The sequence below is a fragment of the Pelmatolapia mariae genome, linkage group LG13 (assembly GCF_036321145.2).
Source record: "Pelmatolapia mariae isolate MD_Pm_ZW linkage group LG13, Pm_UMD_F_2, whole genome shotgun sequence".
Classification (NCBI taxonomy): Eukaryota; Metazoa; Chordata; class Actinopteri; order Cichliformes; family Cichlidae; genus Pelmatolapia; species Pelmatolapia mariae.
This window is the reverse complement of record NC_086238.1, coordinates 1757619-1780370: the sequence shown is the minus strand read 5'-3', so window position 1 is coordinate 1780370 and position 22752 is coordinate 1757619. Positions and strand designations below refer to the sequence as shown.

Genomic DNA, 22752 nt, shown 5'->3' with positions numbered 1-22752 from the left:
AGGGTTATCTTTCAGAGGGGGGCAGAGAGCGACCGCCGTGCATCGCAGCGCTGCTGCAGCGCTCACGTCCTGTGTGAAAGGGAGAAGTGAAAGCGCAGCAGCTGGTCGGCTGCAGAGGGCTCGGCTTATAAATAGCCCTTCGTTGACTTCTCTTTGACAATTTTTATTCGACAAATGTGTCTTCCTGAATTCGGAGAGATTTAAATTCGGCCGTCAAGCCTGTTTTCTTCCACTTGGTAGTGACGCAAATTGGCAACAACTTGGCAGGCAAGGTAGGAAATTCTTCCCGATCAACAGAGCAGAGCCGGTTATGAATGAAAAGAGAGCCTCTGCTGGGCTGATCGAGGTCATTATCACAGTGTACAAGCAAAAGAGGCTACAGGGACGCAATGTGGTGTTTTCATCAAGTATAGGTCTGTCCATCTGGTCAGATGGGTGGAAGGGTGGGATTGCTACAAAAAAAATGTGTTAGGAGAAAAAAACCACGCTCTTAAAATATGTCATTAGTTTTTTTTATTTTATTCCCAAGTATTATTTTGGGGACATCAGAATACATATTTAGGATTATGGAGCGCTACTGAGGTTATAGCACTTAAAAGGCTGTTAAAGGCTGTGCAGAAGTGTGTGTGTGTGTGTGTGTGTGTGTGTGTGTGTGTGTGTGTGTGTGTGTGCGTGCTATAGGCGTCTGTTCTTCATGCCTTCTTCAGTTGCCGGCTCTCAAACTCAACCTGTTCTTCCACTTTGCATTCATGCGGACGAGATGTTTGTGTCAGCTGATGTTCAAATGCTCTTTACCTGTTGACTTCAGTCTTTGGCCTCACTCCTCAGGTGCTCTTCATCCCTTCCACATCTCCTTTTTTCTCTACATCGTGTCCAATGGTGAGTTTTTGCTCCTTCAATCGGTTTGGTCTCCTCTAGATGAGGTTAGCGTTGTCTTTTTTTCCAGGCCTTTCTCATATTCAGTGATGGATAGTCAGCGTTTGTTTGCATTTTAAATCAGTGTGTCATCTGAAGTGGTTACAGTTGCCACACAGAATCAGGGTGACATGTCTGCAAATGTAGGCTAAAGTGCCAAAGGTGAGGCTAACCAAATGCAGCAGATTACTCACTGCAGTCTCCCTAATCTCCTTGCTGGAAAATGAGAGATTCTGGATTAAAGGAGGGAGTTTGGTGGAAACCCGTGAAAGAACGCTGTTATTAGAGATTACTGGACACAGGATTGTTTTACGACCCACATACTTTGTCTGCTGCAGATTTGTAGTGATGCAGAGAAATTAACAGGAACATGAGAGTATGCTTGGCTGTTTCTGTGTGTTGTTTGGTCAGAAGTGAGATTTGTATTTGGCTTTTGAATGAAAGGGCAGACAACTTTCTCTTCCTGCCTGCATTCTCTGCCTCTTTCAGTTGTTTGGTGACTGGCTTATGAAAAATAACAGTTTGTATTTTCAGCTTCTTGCACTAAAGTCTTTTCAAATCCAGCCTTATTTCTCCTGGTGAAGGAGCTGCAACCTTCTCCAGGGGACTAAAACTCATTCAGGAGTCAAATGTTGTTGCTTTAACAGTAATGATGGATATTTTATTTGTAGAGATGGCTAGGATACACAAAATTATGCTTTTATTTTTAACAAGTTGAAATTTCCATTTTTGAAAAGCAGAAAATAGCACGGTACAGTATGGGAACATCATCTAAACTCAATAACCAGAACAGTTATTTGTGGGTCTTTAAGTGTTAAATATGTGTAAGTATTGGTTAACTGAGGTTCTGGAGAGAATTACATCAACATGTTATGGCTATAAAAAAGACACACTTATGTCCAAAGGGTGGTTTCCCCATATAAACTAACAGGTAACTATAAGGAATGGAAATTTCCTACTTTCAAATTCCTTGCATTTGTAAACATAACTGGCCAGTTCAGTGGGAAGATTCGTCTCTGTAAGTGGCCACTTAAATATTTTTCAAATTTGTGATTGACCCTAACCGCCGTGACAGGAAACGTGTTTAAGTGAAGCACATGTAAAAATTGTGGCAAATTAAGTGGTCGGCTCTTCCTGTTGGGAATATTTAATGATGGATGCACTTCATTGAAAGCACTTAATCAACAAATAGGAAAACATGTTAGAAATTAAAATGTGGCCACAGAAATTTGTTGTAGGAAACTTTTAATTTTGTTTTTACAAATGGCTGCGGCATCTTTTAATCAATTATTTGTAGAAAGAGGAAGACTAGACAGTTATCCTACTTCCTCTTTGTATTTCAGTAATAGCCTTCACCACAACAAAACCTTCACTTCATGTACAGAAACGAAATGCATGAAGTTAAAACATTTACTTTAGGTTCAGTTCATGGACGCTCTGTGTTTAACACAATAAAAGACTTTGTGTGTCATTGCATAAACGTTGCGAAAGGTTGACTATAACTACAGATTAACTGCAGCATATTTGACATTATTTCACTGTCATATTTCCTGCTATAAATCCTTCCTTATTGGAGGAATACAAAAGCAGCGAGCAAAGAAAGAAAATATTATTTAAAGATATTTGGAAGGTTTATGCAGGTGACAATATCTATATAGACTACAGCAGATAACAAAGCGTCTCACGAGACATCGTTGTTGTTAAGTCTGTCAATACTGAGCATGTTTTTAGACTTGCATCAGGAATGTTGGTGTTTAACAAAATGTTCTCTCTTCCAGCTGAAGGAGGCAAAAATGAAGGCTGATCTGGAGGCGCCTCTGCCGGCTGGACAGGAAGACTTTGCGATCCGGTGTCGAGATGTGTGCCGATCGTACGGCAAACTGAAGGTCCTCAACAACCTGAACCTGGCTGTGCCACAGGGACAAATGTGAGTAGATAATACCAACGCAGCCTGTTAATTTAGAGTGTTTTAACTGGACAAGACTGTACATTTTCATAACAAAAGTCAAGTGTAAAAATCAAAATGTAAATACTGAGTGAAATAGTGAAAAGCTGAAGGTGTTTTACTTCCTGTAGCACTAACAGCAACAAATATTTGACTCTTTCTTTTCTTCTTGGTGAGCAGATAAATGCTTAATCTGCAAACAATGCTGACATTTCTGGGTTAGGTGTCGGAACCCAACTCAAGCTTCTCATCTTGCCTTCACTTTTGTCATGCATCTACTGACTGATTAGCTGTTGAAAGCTTAATTTCCTGCAGGATATTCAGGGTTATCTTTATAAACATCTACATTGTTTCACAATAAGGCCTTAATGGGAAAATTCCACTATCCCACAGGGGAAGGAGAGCTTAGGATGACACTGCAAATAATTTTCAACCTGATGTGTCAGTGACAGTTCAGCTCTAAGTGCACCAGTTTTGCTTCAGGTGTCGCTGTCTGTTAGTTCGTTCCGTTGTCAGTTTCTTATAGATGATTTACATTCATTTTTCTCTAATATGAATCTGCATTCTTGAAGTGACAAGTATGACGACAAAGAATGGGGCCACCAAAAACGTTGACCTAGAAATACTTTGTGTGCAAAATGCTTTCATGTGTACACAAAGTATGTAAGAGAAAATAAAGTCAAATGAACAACCTGGCAAATTCTAGAAGGTTTCTCATGTTTCTTGCTGGCTGGAAATATGTAAAACATGAATGTGATAAACCAGTAAAACATGCAGACAGAATGAGTGTTACAAAACCCCACTGTGCTCTTGGAATATAACTTATATTGTTCCATTATGTTATTGTTCATTGTTTTAAACCTGAGGATAAGTATCTCATTGATTGTAGAATAAGTATAGGCACGTAAACTTTCAAAATAATATAAATAATATAGTCTTTTATCAAGTTTTTCAAACTTAAACTAAAAATGTGTTGAACTGTCATTGGCCTGTCTCCCGTCCAGCTATTTAAGCCACTTAAAGCACGCTCTTTAGCCATCAGTATTTCTAGACATACCTGATAAAAGTGCATGTGATAACAGAGTGCAGTGCAAACTCTGTGTGATGTATCTGAGACCGTGTGTAACCTAGATATGAAAAAATACAATTTTTGATGTATCCAAAAATGGCTCTACATGAAAACCACTTTACGTTCAGCAGACATTAGTTGTAAGTTGACATTATGTATAAAAATAGTCAGGAAGCCATTGCAATTTGATTTTTTAAACACTTAGCAGCATTAGCATCTCAGCGTCTTCAGAGGCTGGTATTAGACTGTGAAACGTCTAAAAGGAAATATCTGTCTCAGATTAGATTCTAGCAACACATTTTTTCTAGAATGGTGAACTAGTTTCCTTTCAGTTAACTCAATAACCAGAAAGGTTGCAATACTGTATTTGTGGGCTAAAGAGCTGCATTCCCTAGTCACATACTTTTGTACTGTGCCAGTGTTTCCCTCTGCAGGATCACACTTTAAGAGACGCGTTAAGTTTTATCTGAAATTTTTGTGATTGTGTTTTGCAGTTATGGCCTTTTGGGGCCCAGTGGATGTGGGAAGACCACACTTCTCAAATGCATTGTGGGAACTCTGAAAATCTCACGAGGTCACATCACTGTGCTGGGGAAACCGCCTGCGTTTCCTGGCCACGATATTCCGGGGAAGAAAGTTGGATACATGCCACAGGTAAACACCACATGGTATTCACATTAAAATGCGTGCCTCTGCTCTTGTTTTAATTTTTTGAAATAATCATGTGCCCAAAGATCCTTAAAATATTTGAATAAAGCAGCAAATTTGTTGAAGTGACACAAAGGCAGCCCTCCCTGGTTTTATTTATTCTCTATCATTTGGTTGTTCTTAAATAGCCTGTAAACTTACAATCAAAGTCCTTGCAGCCATTTGTCCGCAGAAGGTTTAAGCATGTGTGTTCTGTCCAGAAAATTATCACCCCAACATCCACATCAGCTGCTTTAAAGCCATAAAGATTGTATGAAGCCTTGCTCTGGGGCTTCTGTAATTTGGCCTTTGCTGCAGTGAGCCACCTGTACCTGAGTGAGCCCCATTACTGTCATCAGGTATCTGATGAAGTAGATAACACAGCATAGTATTTGTCGTCTTGTGTGTAACCCTGGCCATTGCATTCATCCATGCAGGAAGTAATCTGCAACCCAGAGTGGGAGGAATGTGACACCTTAAATGTTTTCTGTTACAGCAATGCGGACAGATGCATCTTTAAACTAGCGATATATACTGCTTTCTTGAAGTTGCTGTTGCATAAAAAATGTATATCTGCTGTTATGTAAGACTTTAATCCTTCAACAAAAAGTATTATTAAAAAAACATCACAGCTTTAATCCTTCCCAGGAAGCAAGAAAACACAAAGTAAAAGCAGTAAGAGTAAAACAGATGCTAACTTTGTACATGTAATAGATTTACATCCACTGGTGCAGTTGTATTTGTCCTGAGGTGTGCTGCAAATGTTGGTGTTTGTGACTCAATCAGATGTGAGTTTCATTTTTTGCTCTTGTGCTGCACAGGAATTGGCGTTGTACAATGAGTTCACCATTAGCGACACCCTGACCTTCTTTGGCCGAGTTCATGGCCTGACATCTAAGGAAACCCAGGCACGCATGAACTTTCTCATTGACTTCCTGGATCTACCTCAGAAGACCAGTCTGGTCCGAAATCTTAGGTAAAAACCACATATGATGCAGCAGTTGACCTTACGGATAGAATGATTTCAAAATCAAATGAGTAAAAGCTGATCTTACCCTGTAAGGTTAAAGTTGTAAGAGTGATCATCATAAAAGCTTATACTAATATTGTGAAAGTGTTTTTTGAGCAAACAGTGATGTGGTTCATGGATGTTAGATTTGATGCACGGAGATGTGAGCTCATGCATTATTTCCCTAGATACAGCCAATTTATGAAGGGTAGCAATGTGCTTTTGCAGATGTCTGTGTGAAGACTTTAAACCCTTAATCTGAAATCTGTATTTATACCACAGGCTGTAAACCCAGGCTCAGTAAAACATTATGACTTTTCTGATAAAGCACCAGGTGAAACTCAAGGGCAGTTGTACAGTACATTATATTGCCTTGATTATCACTTTCCATTAGTGGTGTGAGGTTTGACTGATGCCAAGATACCCAATCAAATCTTACCTTGCAAGGCAGCTGGATTCTTGATCACAGTCATGCGATAATCTTATCTTGCCATGTTTAAAGCTGTACTCTTATACCAGATCCACAAATGTAACTGTAGTTGTTTAAGGAGCTCCTGGCCATAGACACAGTTTAGCTGTGACAGAAGACAGATGGACAGATGGAGCAATAATCAGCCACTGACACCAACTAGATGGTTTGGTAGACTAAGGAACTGCTAGGTTTTTAAGTGCCATAGATTGCAGCTTGTTTTTCTTCTTAGGCACTTTCTATCCTGCTTGTGCTATTGATTTTACTGGATGCAGTTAGCATATTGCAGTTTTTCCATGACATAATGCTCACATTGCTCAAAAGTTGTCTGGCGTACTGGTTGATAGGGAAAAATGTTTATCCCTGACTGGTTGGCAGTGGTTCCTGGAGGTTGCTGGCTGTCACTGGATGAAATCGGTTGCAAAGAAGGTGCTGTACAAAATTGCTTTGGTTGATAGCAGATTGCCTCGGTTGCCTGTATTTTTTCAAGTTTGTCTGGATATACTCACTATCATCTAGCCAAGTGTTAATAAAACTTGAAAAAGTACAACGCAAACAGGAAATGGAGAAGATTTGTATTCGAAGTAAAAGTAGTGCCTCCATGCCATTGCCAACATGTTTCCAGGTGCAACTTTTACTTTGAAGGAAAAAAGTAAAAAATAATTATCGCACTTTTCAGTTTCACTACAGTGTGAGAGTTGCTGGACAGTGTTTGTAGATAAATTCATCACTTTCATCTAAAAAATCTTTTGCCAACTGGCCAGGGAATACTCATAGTTGTCAGTGGGTCACTGACCAGTCTGTCGGCCTTTGTGACTGGGCTTTAGCAATCATTTTCCAAGTAACCACCATCAACATTCAGCAACCAGCTGAAATACTCATATTTCCCCCATACAAATGTCATTGCCTATTGGTCACAGATCAGTCTCTAAGCATGCGTGACCAGGGCCTTATTCACTTGACCCTACATTGTCACCATGATTGCCACACATCCAAAATGGCGGAAAAGTTAATGTCGCCTGATTACTTGTAAAGTGTCTACAAAACCTCAACAGTTAGATATATTTGTCCAAATCCAGTCATTTTTTGAAGTAGGTCTTAAAAACATTCAGTTTGGGTTGTTTGAGGATGTTGGCCGGTTACTCCACAGCTATGGCTCAATCTTCAATGTAATAGAAGATAAATGGATCATCTGTCAACATGCTAATTATACTAGCAAGCTATCCTACCTGCTATTTTTTAGTATTTTTCAAGCAGCTCCGACTTCCTGGTTTGAAAGGTTGCCCCGGTATGGATTTCATGGTGTATTTTAAGTGATTTACCACAAGTGTCTTTTATGCAGAGATTTTCTCACAACAACATAAAGAACTGTCTACTGACATGCTAACTATATAGCTAGCTACACTGACTGCTTGTTAGCTTTTAAAGCCTCTCAGGCTGCGGCTTGTTTTCCTTAATTTGTGCTTTCTCCATGTAGTGTTTTGCTGATAGGATTGGTTGTGTAACAGATAGTAGATAGACACTGATAGAGAGATGGGTCATCCAATCACATACCAAGGTTTTTTGAATGCGCCACTTGCTTCAAAATAGTTTGCACAGATGACTTTCCAGATGGTTCTTTTTAATAAATATCAAATCAAATCGGTCAACAATTTTCTAGTTTAAGTATATAATGAAGTAGACCTGTTAGATTTCTCAAATTCAGAACCACAGTTAAAAGCAATGAGAATTTAGTTTGGTAATATACTTTGGAGCATTTTGTAGCTATTGTATTGTGTTAGCATTTTTCTACTGTGTCTTTCATCAAGGGAAAGTTCCACAAGCCTCCCAAACTATTTTTTACCCACAAATTCAAACCAAAAGTAGACAATCTGGCAACACTGGTTTGCATGCTTTTGTGTAGCCATCAAAGCAAAGGTCCCTAGAGTCCTAGGGATATTATGTAAAATTGCCTGCATATTCCAGTCTCCCCTGCTGTTTATAGGCTGCAGCAAAGTCCCTATTTTCATTGTAAAGACATCAAAGTTTGTCTTTTTCAATCTTATGTGCCTAATATATAATATGTGCCCCAAAGTAAAGAGCTTCTTTTCAGCAAGAAAGAATTTCTGATTAGTCAGAAGTTGTCGCTCTGCATTCAACATCACTCCCGCTTGCGTCACCATCCAGACCAAAAGTCTGAGCACCGGCAGCTGACTTTGAAACATGCAGCATGATATTTTTTGTGAACAAGTGATCATATCTGAAGAGTCTTTATGACTAGTATGGAGCCAGCTGCAGCTCTGTTTGCTTGCTGTTATCTAATCACAGTTTCATCCTTTGCATGTCAAAAAAGCGAGAGCAAAAAGCCTCATTCTTGAGATGACATTTGCCTTTCTGAGTTCCTGTTTTTCCAATCTATGGCAATAACTCCTTGAGGCCTGTTCTTGTTTTTTTTATGCTGGGATGTAAACCAAAAGAAATAAAAGAATAGTATCCTCCTTTCTACGCTCAGAAGCTTAGTTTGCATAAGCTGTAAAACCTCTGGAAATGATTGAGCGGACTCTTTGGTTTAATTTATTTTTAGAAATGTTACTAATTATTCTAACTATAAGAGATATAATTGCTAAAGCACCGGCAGATCAATGCAAGTGGCAGATTACTTTATGGCCCTTTTATAAGAGTAATCACCATCTCCGGATTCACAACCCTGGTTCAATACAAAGAGCCTTCTGTTGCCCAGGAGGCCCTAACACCAGTTTTCATTAGAAGCTCATTTAATATTCATGGTAAAGTTGGTAAAGATTTTGCAACAGGCTGTTGCCTTGGCTCGTTCTGCTGCAGGCTTATGTAACTGACAAGCTGCTGAAACTGTCCACTCTGCATAACATGAAAAATATTTCTGGTATGAATCAGCTGATTGTTTTTTGATTAATATTACGCTTTCTTGTCTCTTAAATAAAATGTAAGACAAGCCTGCTTATTTGTGGTGTGGTAGAAAATGTTTTTTTTACTTTTAGACAACATAAATAAAATCAGCAGGAAAATGTATGAAAATGTGCCTTCTTCCCAACATCCCTGCCTCAGATGCGGTTGTGTACCTCTGTGCTGTCAGGCAGGTTTGTCCTATACGTTTTGTCTCTGTCACTTTGTCTCCCACCACCTCCCTGTGGAGTGAGTGGCATGCACACAGCCGAGGAGAATTACTAGTTACAAAACAAGCACCATCGTGGGAGAAGATTCACTCTGTTGCCCTTTGATTGCTTTTGTGTTACAGTGGGGGTCAGCGGCGAAGGGTGTCTCTTGGGGCGGCTCTGCTGCAGAATCCAGAGCTGCTCATCCTGGATGAACCAACAGTGGGAGTAGACCCTGTGCTCAGATCCAAGTATGTATAACCCGTCTGTCTTCTCCTGTATCATGCAGCACACGTGCACCGTTGTTTTCCAGGTGATGTCACCAAATATTTTCCTGCATAGAGAAATGTTTTTGAGGCGCCAGAACCGAAGGAAGATTACTACCAGTGTAATATAGTTATTTTTTGCCACTTTTGTTAATGAGAGATTTTCATAATTCATGTATAATAGATCTTTTCATTCACACATAATGAGAAATAAAAGAAAAAGTAGTTGATCCTAAAGGGCCAAATAGACACCCTGCTGTCAAGCACAGCTAGCAAAACATCATAAACTAAAAAAAAGACATCAAATTAAGAGATTTATAAGAATATCACTTTCAATTTCTTTTCTTAAATCAATATTAAAACTTTTGACAAAGTCTATGGCATGTGCACCAGTTCCAATCCCTTCAAAAGTCCTTACAAAAACTTCTTTGTGATTTTTTTTAACATTTATAAAATAAAATAAAACTATTAATGTTATCTTTAACCAAGCTGAGGACTCTAATGCAGGACACCATTCAGTAAAGATTATCAGATTTCACTACAAAAGTCAGGGAATATTGCAAGGAGGGAAATGGGGAATCCTGAGGTGGAAGGCTGAGATGCAGTGGTGCTAGAGGCTTGGCAAGTGAGCTGGCGGGCAAGTCCAGGGAGCACGGGGTATGTCCGTGAGTCTGTGAGTGGAGGTGAGTGGACAGGCAGAGAATCCGAGAAGCTGAGGTAATGTGCAATCTTTCGCACAGGGCGACAAACCAAGGTAAGACTAGTGAAAAACATGAACCTAACAAGAGAACAGGAAGCCTGAGCAATACTAACACACCAGTAGACAGAGCAGTCAGGCAACAAGTGAGAGGACAAGCCTGAGCTCATTTGCAACAGGTGAGTAGTGGCTGACTGAGGAAAATGAAGGACCAAAAGGAGGCCACACCCCTAAAGACTCAAGACACTCTTGACCAGACACACACCCACCCTGGGAAAGAGAAGCCAACAGAACGCAAGAAGATGAAGAAGTTCCTAACGTTTGTTTTTAAGGGGCAGCCAATCAGATGACGATTACTTAAATGGACAGTTGTGTTTTCCTATATTACGGTATCATTAAATATCTTTTTATCCAGTTTCCTCTCTTTTGAGAGCCCACAGGCATCTTTATATTTTTCTATATAGACATACAAAAGTTAACACTACAGTAAAATTACATTTCCACTAAGATCTCTGCATGGATTTATCATCCTCTCTCTTATTTACTCAACAAGATGGCTAATATTTAATAAAGTTTTGATAAAAATTTGATAAAGGCTACACTCATATTCATGCATCAATAAGCAAGCACTGGTGAAAGCATACTGTACCCCCCGAGTGTGTTACTCCAGTGTCATTGTGTAATCACAAAGCCTCTTCAGATCAGACGGCTGGCAGCAAAGCTGTTGCTGGCACAGCTGCGATTTTGAAGCAAACTCCATTACTGAGTGGGTCAAGTGTTTCAAGGATTTCTTCTGTCTTCTTTCTAGGATCTGGCATCACCTGGTAGAGATTGTGAAGACGGGAAAAGTCTCTGTTATTATCACCACACACTACATTGAAGAGGCCAGGCAAGCCAATGTGGTGAGTTAAAAAGTTGCTGAATAAATGTGAACATGTTAAACACATAAATTAAGGGAAAATGCAACTTATTCAATAGAAAATCAGTTGAGGAAGGCGTCACATGCAGACTTGTGAAATCCTGTTTTACTCCTCATAGAAAAACAAGGAGAATATTGACATTTACTCATTTATAATATCCCATATATATCCTCCCATCCACATATTAAAGTATCCTTGGGCAAGATACTGAACTCTGAGTTGCCCTGATGCATCCGTGTGATCTGTCCATCCATTAGATGCACAGATCATGTTACGCTTAAGCACATGTTATAAAATGTGCTTAACCATAAGTAAAAGTGTTTATGAATGTGTGTGTGATTGGGTGAATGAGCCTTGTAGCAGGAAGAGCTCTGAGTGCTCAGCTTGAGTAAAAAGTACCAGACCAATTACCATTTTATGTAAAACACTAGAAATAAATAAATAAATGATCACTAAAACACCAAAGTAACCCCCTCTGGAGCAAAAACATACTTGATGATGATTTACTGGTGATTGTATTTGCTTAAAAAGCAATAGTAACCCGGAAGTTTCAGAAAGTTTGAGCGCATGCTGGAGATGATGACGGAGTAATACCAGCCGTCTCCTGGCATGATGCTTACAGTATGTTTCGTTTAAATTTGGCTACAGTCACAATCCCCCTCTGTTCCTTAGTTTTTTGTTTGTTTTTCTCCTGTCCCTTCCTTATTTCCTTGTCTCTGCCATATTTTTTAATTTTAGTCATTGATACTTGTATATTGTTGCTTCCTGTTTTTGACAGTTATTTTTCCACATTTCATTGTGATTTTACTTCCTGCGTTATTTCCTTTCTCTCCTTTGTTACTGTTTGTCCACTACCTTTCACACCTGGGTGTGTCTTTTCCTTTGTCAGTTTTTCTGTTTCTCAAGTTTCTCATGCTCCTTTTGTTGATTCCTGTTTTGTTTTTACTCTATAAATCTTTTGTACTTTTTGGATTTTCTTGAATCCAAAGCTCAGTAAAGGTTCACTTGTAGGTTCTCCTGTCTGTAGGAAAAACATAAAAATATTTTTATTTTAAAGTTAAGATTAAATGGCTGGTTGGCCTTGAAGTTGAACCTTTGCAACAGAAGAATGAAATATGTGCTTAAGACTTTGCATACTCTGAACTCCACCCTGTCAACAAACAAATCCAGGTGCTATAAAGAAAACACAGAGAACTGAAAGCCAGGCAGGCACACACAGCCATCATCTCTTTGTAAACCTTATAGAGTAGAGTCGCTCTAAAGGTCAGCAGGGCTTTCCAGACTTTAGCTCAACAACATATTTCACTCATGGTGAAACTAATGCTTGGCTCAGCACAAATCCATTCATTCACTGAGTTCATTCATTGTTTCACCAGTAATCTCCTTTGAATATAAAGTCTGTAAAACCACATTTTTTCAGTATAATGTTTATACTCTCAATTTTGGCAGAAGCATCATATTCGCTTGTGCATATCCTATGAAATTTTGTTTGCAAATGCATAAATTTGTGCAATGAATTTGTAAAAATATTGATGCCATTTAGTTTAAATTTAACTTGAAGACTGGAAGCAGATTGGGGACAGACTGTATAGGGACAGTTTTCTAAAGCTGAAGCTGTTGGCAAGGAAATGTGAAACACAAAGAGCAGTTTTGAGAATAGGTGCTGTTTTCACTGTCTCTACCTTTGAGTTATGATGAGCTAATCAATAAATTGCTGAAGAGCTGAAGAGATTTACACAGTAGCTCGTGTAACCACAAGTGTCAAATGAAGAGTCAAACATTAGACAATAGCTCATACTTAAACCTACACTTGTACCACTATTGTACTGCTAATAGTTCTAGACAGCAGTACAAAACAACCGATTGATTTATTGATTGGTTTTCTATTAGTTGAACAAAACATGTAAGGTCTTTCTTCTCTAAGTATGAGGTAAACATGTAGAAATCTTACTTTTTATAAGATTTTAGAATAACTCTATCAGTCTCTCGCAACATTGGCACAGTCTTCTTTATGGCATCATTTGCAGTTTTTTGAGGTTTTGCGGGAATTCATTTATGCATAGCTCTCTTTATGTCCTGCCACAGTCAGGTTGAGGTCTGGAGTTAGACTGGGCCATTGCATCATCTTTGTTCTTTTCTTTTTCAGGTATTCTGTCATGTATTGGCTGGTGTTCTTGGGATCACTTTCCCATTGTATGAGCGAATTTTAGCTAGCAGACAAACGGCCTCATGTTCGACTCTAGAATACTTACGCAGAGGAGTTCATGGTATACTCAGTGACTGCAGGGTTCACAGGTCTTTTGGCTACAAAACAAGTCTAAATCATTGCCCCTCCACCACTGCATTGACAGTATGTATGCTGTATTTGTGCTCATGTGTTGAATGTGGTGTTGTGTGTTGTGCATTATGGCTGAACATCTCCACTTTGGTCTCATCTGTGCAAAGGTCATTGTTCCAGAAGTTTTGTGGTTTGTTCAGATGCAACGTTGAAAACCGTTGAAAAGCTGTGCTGCCATGTTATTCTTGGAGAGAATTTCCCCAGGCAACCCTTCCAAACAAGCCATACTTGTTAAGTCTTTTTCTAATTGGACTGTCAAAGACTTTAACCTTTAACTTGCTAACTGAGCCCTGTAGAGTATGAGATGTACTTCTTGCGTTTCTTTAATCACTGTCTTACCTTTGGGCAGAATTGCTGGGATGCCCACTCAAGAATATTCAATTTCAATTTCAATTCAATTTTATTTGTATAGCGCCAAATCACAACAACAGTCGCCTCAAGGCGCTTATATTGTGGCCATTTGTTAATGCAGTGCTGAGGTGTCACCTGTCATAGAAGTGGTCACATTTACTAATCAGTTAATCAAGTTTATTTCTGCACTTGGCTGCTACTTACTCTCTTAATTCCTTTGTTTTTCCAAAGTTTTCTGTCTTTCATTTTCACATGACTGCAAATTCACCAGCAAGGCAAGGGCAATGGAAGGTCAGGTAGTAGTTTTGTGGTGGTAGGAATTCCACAGAAATTCCACAGTCAGAAGTGGTGATGGTGGCTTCACACAGGACTCACTCAGGAGTACAGAGTTCCCAATGTTCTGACTCTGAGGTCAACATTACTGTGACCCAGTTAAACCTATTGCTATATAACGCATATACATAAACATATTGTGTTAATTATGCTAAAAAAATCTCCGCTATGACAGGACAAAACAATGTAGGGATAATATTTTTACGTCAGAAGGCAACGGTGTGTCAGATATGAATGTAATCTACCCAGCTTGTGGCAGTGGCCTACAATTGCCTCACATTGTAGAGCTGATATTTCATGCACCATTTAGCTGGTGTAATGTTTCACGTTTCGTTGTGCATCTTGATTTAAATTCAGATTGGCCTAAAAATTTAAAAGCTGTTTACAAAGCTTGTAGTCGAGTAAATTCTTCCCACTGAAAGAAAATATCTAGATCAGTCTTTTACTGTCACAAAGTTCAAGCACTTTATCTATGTCACAATCATTATAACCTAGATCCAGAATGTCTCCACTAAAACCAGTCTGCCCACTCAGTCTTCTCAGCCATGTCTCCATTTTCACTTAAAACGATATCTGTGTGAAGGACTGAGACAAATGGGCTTATTTGTTTCTGTCTTCGTGATACTTTGACAAACGTACAGTGGCTTGCAAAAGTATTCGGCCCCCTTGAACTTTTCCACATTTTGTCACATTACAGCCACAAACATGAATCAATTTTATTGGAATTCCACGTGAAAGACCAATACAAAGTGGTGTACACGTGAGAAGTGGAACGAAAATCATACATGATACCAAACATTTTTTACAAATAAATAACTGCAAAGTGGGGTGTGCGTAATTATTCAGCCCCCTTTGGTCTGAGTGCAGTCAGTTGCCCATAGACATTGCCTGATGAGTGCTAATGACTAAATAGAGTGCACCTGTGTGTAATCTAATGTCAGTACAAATACAGCTGCCCTGTGACGGCCTCAGAGGTTGTCTAAGAGAATATTGGGAGCAACAACACCATGAAGTCCAAAGAACACACCAGACAGGTCAGGGATAAAGTTATTGAGAAATTTAAAGCAGGCTTAGGCTACAAAAAGATTTCCCAAGCCTTGAACATCCCACGGAGCACTGTTCAAGCCATCATTCAGAAATGGAAGGAGTATGGCACAACTGTAAACCTACCAAGACAAGGCTGTCCACCTAAAGTCACAGGCCGAACAAGGAGAGCGCTGATCAGAAATGCAGCCAAGAGGCCCATGGTGACTCTGGACGAGCTGCAGAGATCTACAGCTCAGGTGGGGGAATCTGTCTATAGGACAACTATTAGTCGTGCACTGCACAAAGTTGGACTTTATGGAAGAGTGGCAAGAAGAAAGCCATTGTTAACAGAAACCATAAGAAGTCCCGTTTGCAGTTTGTCACAAGCCATGTGGGGGACACAGCAAACATGTGGAAGAAGGTGCTCTGGTCAGATGAGACCAAAATGGAACTTTTTGGCCAAAATGCAAAATGCTATGTGTGGCGGAAAACTAACACTGCACATCACTCTGAACACACCATCCCCACTGTCAAATATGGTGGTGGCAGCATCATGCTCTGGGGGTGCTTCTCTTCAGCAGGGACAGGGAAGCTGGTCAGAGTTGATGGGAAGATGGATGGAGCCAAATACAGGGCAATCTTGGAAGAAAACCTCTTGGAGTCTGCAAAAGACTTGAGACTGGGGCGGAGGTTCACCTTCCAGCAGGACAACGACCCTAAACATAAAGCCAGGGCAACAATGGAATGGTTTAAAACAAAACATATCCATGTGTTAGAATGGCTCAGTCAAAGTCCAGATCTAAATCCAATCAAGAATCTGTGGCAAGATCTGAAAACTGCTGTTCACAAACGCTGTCCATCTAATCCGACTGAGCTGGAGCTGTTTTGCAAAGAAGAATGGGCAAGAATTTCAGTCTGTAGATGTGCAAAGCTGGTAGAGACATACCCTAAAAGACTGGCAGCTGTAACTGCAGCAAAAGGTGGTTCTACAAAGTATTGACTCAGGGGGCTGAATAATTACGCACAGCCCACTTTTCAGTTATTTATTTGTAAAAAATGTTTGGAATCATGTATGATTTTCGTTCCACTTCTCACGTGTACACCACTTTGTATTGGTCTTTCACGTGGAATTCCAATAAGATTGATTCATGTTTGTGGCTGTAATGTGACAAAATGTGGAAAAGTTCAAGGGGGCCGAATACTTTTGCAAGCCACTGTATGTCAACTGACAGAGCACCCAGTGGAACAATGCATCACTCCACTGCTGAGAAATGAGCTTTTACCATGTCAACATGCTTCTTGCATGCACAAGTCGTATGCCTTCTGGTATAATAAATAAACTCTGATCACGTAGCAGCTGCAGTCTTTGTTTATCCATGTTTGACCCACTAAAAAAGACTAATAGGCTAAGAGTACCATTCACACACAACAGAATAAGAAGTAGTTTGCTATTTTGTAGATGGCTAACAAATCCACTGTTTGGCTTATCCTGATTTACCGCTCTTATACAACTTTAGAAGCTTCTTTAAACAGCTGTGTGTTTTGGCTCCCTGACAACAGCTATATGCGATACACTTTGGATTTCCATTAAGACAAGAATACATTTTAGCATTTCTTTTGCAGAAGATAAAAACCACACATTTAACATTCATTTAACAACATTCAGTGTGTGTGTGTGTGTGTGTGTGTGTGTTGTTGTTCAGTTTTTATTATTTTACTGGGTAAATTAATGTGCATTCACGCTTATCGATTATTTATCTATAACTAAATAAATCATCTAATTATAAATATATGATTATTTATTAGTACCCTTTTTTTAATAACTAAATAAATAATTGCCAAGAAAAAAATTAAGTCACTCATTTTAAAAAGAGAACCTCTCTCTTCTTTCTTTTTCCCGTCGTATAGGTCGGTCTCATGCGGCACGGCCGGTTGCTGGCTGAAGGTCCCCCAGATGCTGTCATGAAGCAGCACTGTGCAACAGTGAGTACTCTCAAATCCCAGCAGACTGTGTGAGTGCCCAGGGGTGCTGGTAGTCAAGGCATGGAGGTTGTTTAGTTTGCTTTTTGCTTTACATCTTATTTTAATATGAATAAAAGTTAACAGTGAACTTTTTTTCCTCTTGCAATTAAAACTATGGCTGTGGCACGCTCTTGTAGTAAACTCTCCAAATACACAGGAGGCTAAAAAAGGTTATACTTTGGTAGTCTTGTGAATTTTAACCCATATTATCCGTCCTGCAGACCCTGGAGCATGCCTTCCTGCAGCTGTGTGAGACGTCAGACCAGGACGGCTCTAAACGCGATTCTCCAGATGGAACGTTAGACAAAAGCCAGTCATTTGAGAGTGGGAAGGATGAGAGTCAGCCAATTCTTGGAGTCGGATCTCCACCTGCAGAGGAAAGCCTCAAATGTTCAGGTACTGACATGTAGCGTGTTTTCTTTTTCTACCTGTGCATATCATTTAACACTGGGCCAGGAGTTTTATAGCGCTTCTTTAAAATCAGCTGCTTCTGACATCATAAAGTAAAGGTATGAGGAGTGGATGATAATAATAATATAATTGCAGGTCAGGAAGATAAACAATGAGTTGAAACTCACTAAAGCTTTTTAAAGAGGAGGCACAGATTAAAGTGAACATTTTAACCGCTGCTGTTTTAAAAATATAAGTTGCAGTCACTTATATTGCATTTTTGTGTTCAGTGGACTGGAAGGTGCGAGCCAGACATGTGCTGCCAAAGTGGAGGAACATCGCAGCCCTGATGATCAAAACATTGGTGCGGATGAAGAGAATGCCAGGGTATGATGCAGTTAACAGAGGTTATTTGTCACTGTCTATAAGTAACCAGTTCATTACACTTTATATTCTACTCTGTGTTGGCAGCTCTTTGTGTTTCCAGTTCCTGCTGCCCGTCATCCAGGTCTCCCTCATCTGTCTGTGTGTCGGAGGAGATCCAAAGGGCATCCAGGTTGCTATAGTGAACAATGAGACCTCCCCCTCTGCTTTCAGCCAATCATTCCTCTCCTTCCTGGACAACTCGAGTGTGCAGCAGGTATTTGTTTTGGCCCTGAGAGATATGAATCCACACCAACTATGATGACCTTTGGATTCTGAATTTGTTGACTTTTCCTTTGTTACTGTAAATCTGCTGGTAGGTTGCACATGAGAAAGTGAGTAAGTACAATTTTCAAAGTAGCAGACTTCTTTCTCAGCTGTTAAAATCTATTTTCACTCTAAGCAAATGAGTTTCACAAAGGAACAAACATCAGGACTTCCCATTTCTAGAAAATCATTGAAGAGGAAAGATTGTTTCTCTCTGTAACAGAACCATAGCTGTTCAGCAAACTGTAACATACATAATGTGCAGAAACTTTAATTGATTTAGTCTGACCTGGTGTGGCATATGGTGAAGTTCAGACTGGCTGAGGAAACATGGTGTAGAATATGGTCAATCCGCATTTGAAAACAAAACTTAAAACATAGAATGAATTGAACCTGCTTCTCTTTTTTTATCTGCAGGTGAACTTGTCCCACAAAGAAGCTTTTGAGGGAATCTATAATGGAGAGTACTGGAGTGTAATCGGCTTTGGCAAGAACTTCACCAGCTACCTGACTAAACGGTAAGGGACAGAGCGTCATAGACCGAGCTGATATGCTGGATCAGCATCTGTAACTGATGTTATGACTGCAAAACATGTCTGCACTCAATGTTCATTGCCCTCATGTTACTCTAGAAAAAAATGATTGACATACCTTTGAAATACAAAGACGTGGGATAAATAGCCACACTGGCATTGGAGGCGTCAGAACAGATGAGTTGAATAAAACTGCATTGTGTTGATCTAAATGTTTGACATTTTTCTTGGTTAGATTAGCCAACATTTCAGAAGAAATGTTATTAATCCCAAATATGCTGAGGAGAATGTATACATATAAAACACACTTCTCTGGAATGACCTCACAGCACGCTTCATTAGAGCTGATAAACTGTTGTCTCCACGAACATCAAATAGACTTACTGTGGATAATATCAGCATTTGCATGCTGTAACAACTTCAAAACACAACAGATACACAAATTCTTAGTAAGTACATAAAACATAAACAGACGTCGCTATGGAAAAAAGACCAGATGCTTGTTTTTGCCCTCGTGAAGGGAAAGTTTTCAGTCATACAAGGAAGCAGCAGTCAACCTGAGCAGTTGTGACGGGTTTATTGCATTTAATGAAAACACAGGGTTAAAAGATAACTTATTGTGTACGTGGTATTGTTCTTATCATCGTAAGCTATTTTTGCTGATTGTTATATATATCTTTTCTGTTATTTGTACATATTGATCTACCGAAAGTCATAAGCCTTAATTGCTTAGTTACTGCTAAATTACTAAATATGATTTCAAGCACCGTTTCACTTGAAGAGGAAACGGCATGACTTTCAACAGGCTTTTTTTTACACATCAGACACTTTACCCCTAACAAAAACGGATTTTAAATGCAAGAATAGAAATTTGGATGTAAATTATTAAAAGGCCAAGGCAATCTCAAGGGAAATGAAAGGCCACACCTGCCGTTCGCCCTGATTACTTGCAGCCTTTTATGTTGATGGTGGTTCTTTGGATGTAGCATGCGTCAGCATCTGGAATGATTCCCCTCTCTCTGTCATCAGTTCTGACCATCTTTCACCTCAGTAAATAATGGAGAATGGTAAAGACATACCAGCTAGGAAAGTAAAACTTACCAAGTGTTAAACCTTCCGATGACCATTAAACATGTGCAAGGTCCATGTGAGCATGCAGATGTTACCTTTGATTTATGTAAAAATGAGGTATGTTCACAAACTGGCCTCGATCATGCAGTTTCTATGTACAAATACACAAAAAAAGAAACAGTACTTTTTTTTAATCAATCACCATGTAGATGTTATAAATTATGGTAGGTAGTTTATAGGCTTATAAGTTTCATCAATACTGAAGCACTTGCCTAGGAGGAGTTGGACAACAATCACTACAGTATCACTGTGACACCTCTATAAGGAGATACCAGTGCTGTAGAATTTTTTTTAAGATATGCACACACAGCATCTTCAGTCAGTCTGGATGTACATGTTATATTTGACCTGTTTATGACAAGTCTCAGCTTAAGACTGTTGCTTGTTTTCATGTACCTTTGCAAACAAACAACCTGCTGCCTTTTTCTTCCTCATTGCCCTACTTTTGATAGTTCCCTTTCAAGCAGCACATGCTGATGTCATGCACCTACACGTGGGCAGAACGTTTGTGTTTGTCAGAGGGATTCTCAGTAGTCAGACAAATCGCACAGCAAAGCAGACCGATTCTGCAAGATGAGTCTGTGTGACGCACGGCAGCATTCCAGCTGACAAACTCATATCACAAACATGATAAACACCGATACGAACAGTCCACACCTCAGGGAACACTATGCACTTACAGTGGCTTGCAAAAGTATTCGGCCCCCTTGAACTTTTCCACATTTTGTCACATTACAGCCACAAACATGAATCAATTTTATTGGAATTCCACGTGAAAGACCAATACAAAGTGGTGTACACGTGAGAAGTGGAACAAAAATCATACATGATTCCAAACATTTTTTACAAATAAATAACTGAAAAGTGGGGTAGGTGTAATTATTCAGCCCCCTGAGTCAATACTTTGTAGAACCACCTTTTGCTGCAATTACAGCTGCCAGTCTTTTAGGGTATGTCTTTTAGGGTATACTTTTGCAAGCCACTGTATTATATACCTTAACAATCATTTCACAAGTTGGTGATTTACTTACTTAGCAATTCTGATTGGAGGATGGTTGTAGACTCTTTGGAAAATTTGACATGTAGACTGGAAGATTTGCACCAGCCTTCATTATAATTATAAAAATCTTCACAATATATCCAACCAATATTTTCCTTGGTGATAGTGCATAAAATTCAGGAAATCCCGCATGTGTTTTCCATTAAGAGAAATTATGACCTCAGGTAAATCAGTGCAGCTTTCTTGTTGCCAATGAAAACAAACAGCATGACTGACGTGATCAAACACATCAGCCCTGAAGTATTAGTCATAAAGGTATTTGTGCAATCATCCGGAGGAAAGTACCAGGTGCTTATGGATCTGAAATACTGAATTAAAATGTTTTCAGTCCCAGTACACAGCTTCCCAAAAATATCCCAATAAATGTTCTCATATTTATTATAATGAGCATTACGGCAAATAATATATCATTTATTTATCTGCTTCTTCTTAAAAGGACCACATAAATCAGCTTAATATCTTGCTTTTCTAAGTGGCTTTAAAACTGTTTTTATTAAAATGTTTAATTTGTTCTTCTGATGGTGAATTAATCTGAAAATGTTTTTTTTTTCACATGCACTCTCTGTTGTCTTGATACACATAAATGCTCACAGAGGCCACACCACACCAAACTCACACCTCAAAATCATGTGAGGGTGAGTCATTGCAGCAGGGTTGTTGTCAGTCACGGCGTGAGACTGCCGGGTAGACAGTCTGGTCCTTCCTGTATGTAACACACCTGAGCAGGTTGCATCTTAGCACCGACCAATAAGATGCTTATTCTCATGTGCTTCTTATGTGACAGATCAAAAAAAGAAAAACAAAAAGCTTCTTCTCCCGTGTCTTCTGGCAGAGTGGTACTCTGGCTGATTCTCAAGCAGACCTTAATGTTATCACATAAGCATGAAGCCAATTTTTGTTTCCTGTTAATAATCGTATGGATCAGGCAGAATGGATAAGGAGTTCATGCAAATGTATTTTTGGTATGCACGTTTTAATATCTTATGAGAATGAAGATATTCACACCTATCACAATCTGACCCACCATTATGACGTTTTTTTCCCTTTTTTTTGGATTCATTTCAGCGCTGTGATGAATTCCCTCCTGAAGTTTCTTCTTCAGTAACAGCTTTGTTTTTGCCAGTTGGTGGCTTTATTTCAATTCTAAGGTTTTATGTTTCAGGACATCTATCCATCCTGTCTCTTCCCCTTATCCTTATCAGGGTCGTGGGGGGTGCTGGAGCCTATCCCAGCTGACACAGGGGGAGAGGCAGGGTACACCCTGGACAGGTCGCCTGTTTATCACAGGGCTAACACAGAGAGTCGCACTCACATTCACACCTATGGGCAATTTTGAATCATCAATTACCCTAATCCAAATAATTGCATGTCTTTGGACTGTGAGAGGAAGCTGGAGTACCCAGAGAGAACCCACACAAACACAGGCTGAACATGAAAGACACACAGAAAGGCCACGGCCAGATTGGAGTTGAACTCAGGACCTTCATGCTGTGAGGCAACAGTGCTAATCACCGTGCCAGGACATAATAAAAAAATTCACCTGGCCTTTATCAGGTTCTAAGATAATTTAGATATAACCTCAGATGAACAACAACTTGTGATACATTACAAAGACTGATAAATTGACTTTTACAACGATCACAATAACCTTTATCAGACTTTATCAGTCTCTCGCGTTGTTGTGAAGGGATTTTGGCCCACTTGTCTTTACAGTTTCACTTCAGCTCATCGAGGTTCGCAGACATTCATTTATGCACAGCTCTTTTATGAACCCTCGACAGCACTTCAATC

At 39.5% G+C, this 22752-nt stretch overlaps 1 protein-coding gene across 8 annotated transcripts in view; it reads left to right on the top strand.

Annotated features, from left to right (window-relative positions):
• abch1 (ATP-binding cassette, sub-family H, member 1) overlaps positions 1-22752 on the top strand; it is a 39097-nt gene that overhangs the window by 465 nt on the left and 15880 nt on the right. For 2 of the 8 annotated variants that reach the window (XM_063491660.1, XM_063491659.1), the window contains exons 2-13: positions 829-879; positions 2694-2842; positions 4424-4583; positions 5438-5592; positions 9348-9455; positions 10976-11069; positions 13234-13437; positions 17044-17118; positions 17379-17553; positions 17838-17934; positions 18019-18187; positions 18655-18755. In XM_063491660.1, the coding sequence (XP_063347730.1) occupies positions 829-879; positions 2694-2842; positions 4424-4583; positions 5438-5592; positions 9348-9455; positions 10976-11069; positions 13234-13437; positions 17044-17118; positions 17379-17553; positions 17838-17934; positions 18019-18187; positions 18655-18755 (1538 nt within the window). Of the gene's footprint in view, positions 1-72; positions 273-828; positions 880-2693; positions 2843-4423; positions 4584-5437; positions 5593-9347; positions 9456-10975; positions 11070-13233; positions 13438-17043; positions 17119-17378; positions 17554-17837; positions 17935-18018; positions 18188-18654; positions 18756-22752 lie in introns of those variants that run through there. The other 6 variants (XM_063491662.1, XM_063491661.1, XM_063491663.1 and 3 more) reach the window with 5 other exon arrangements.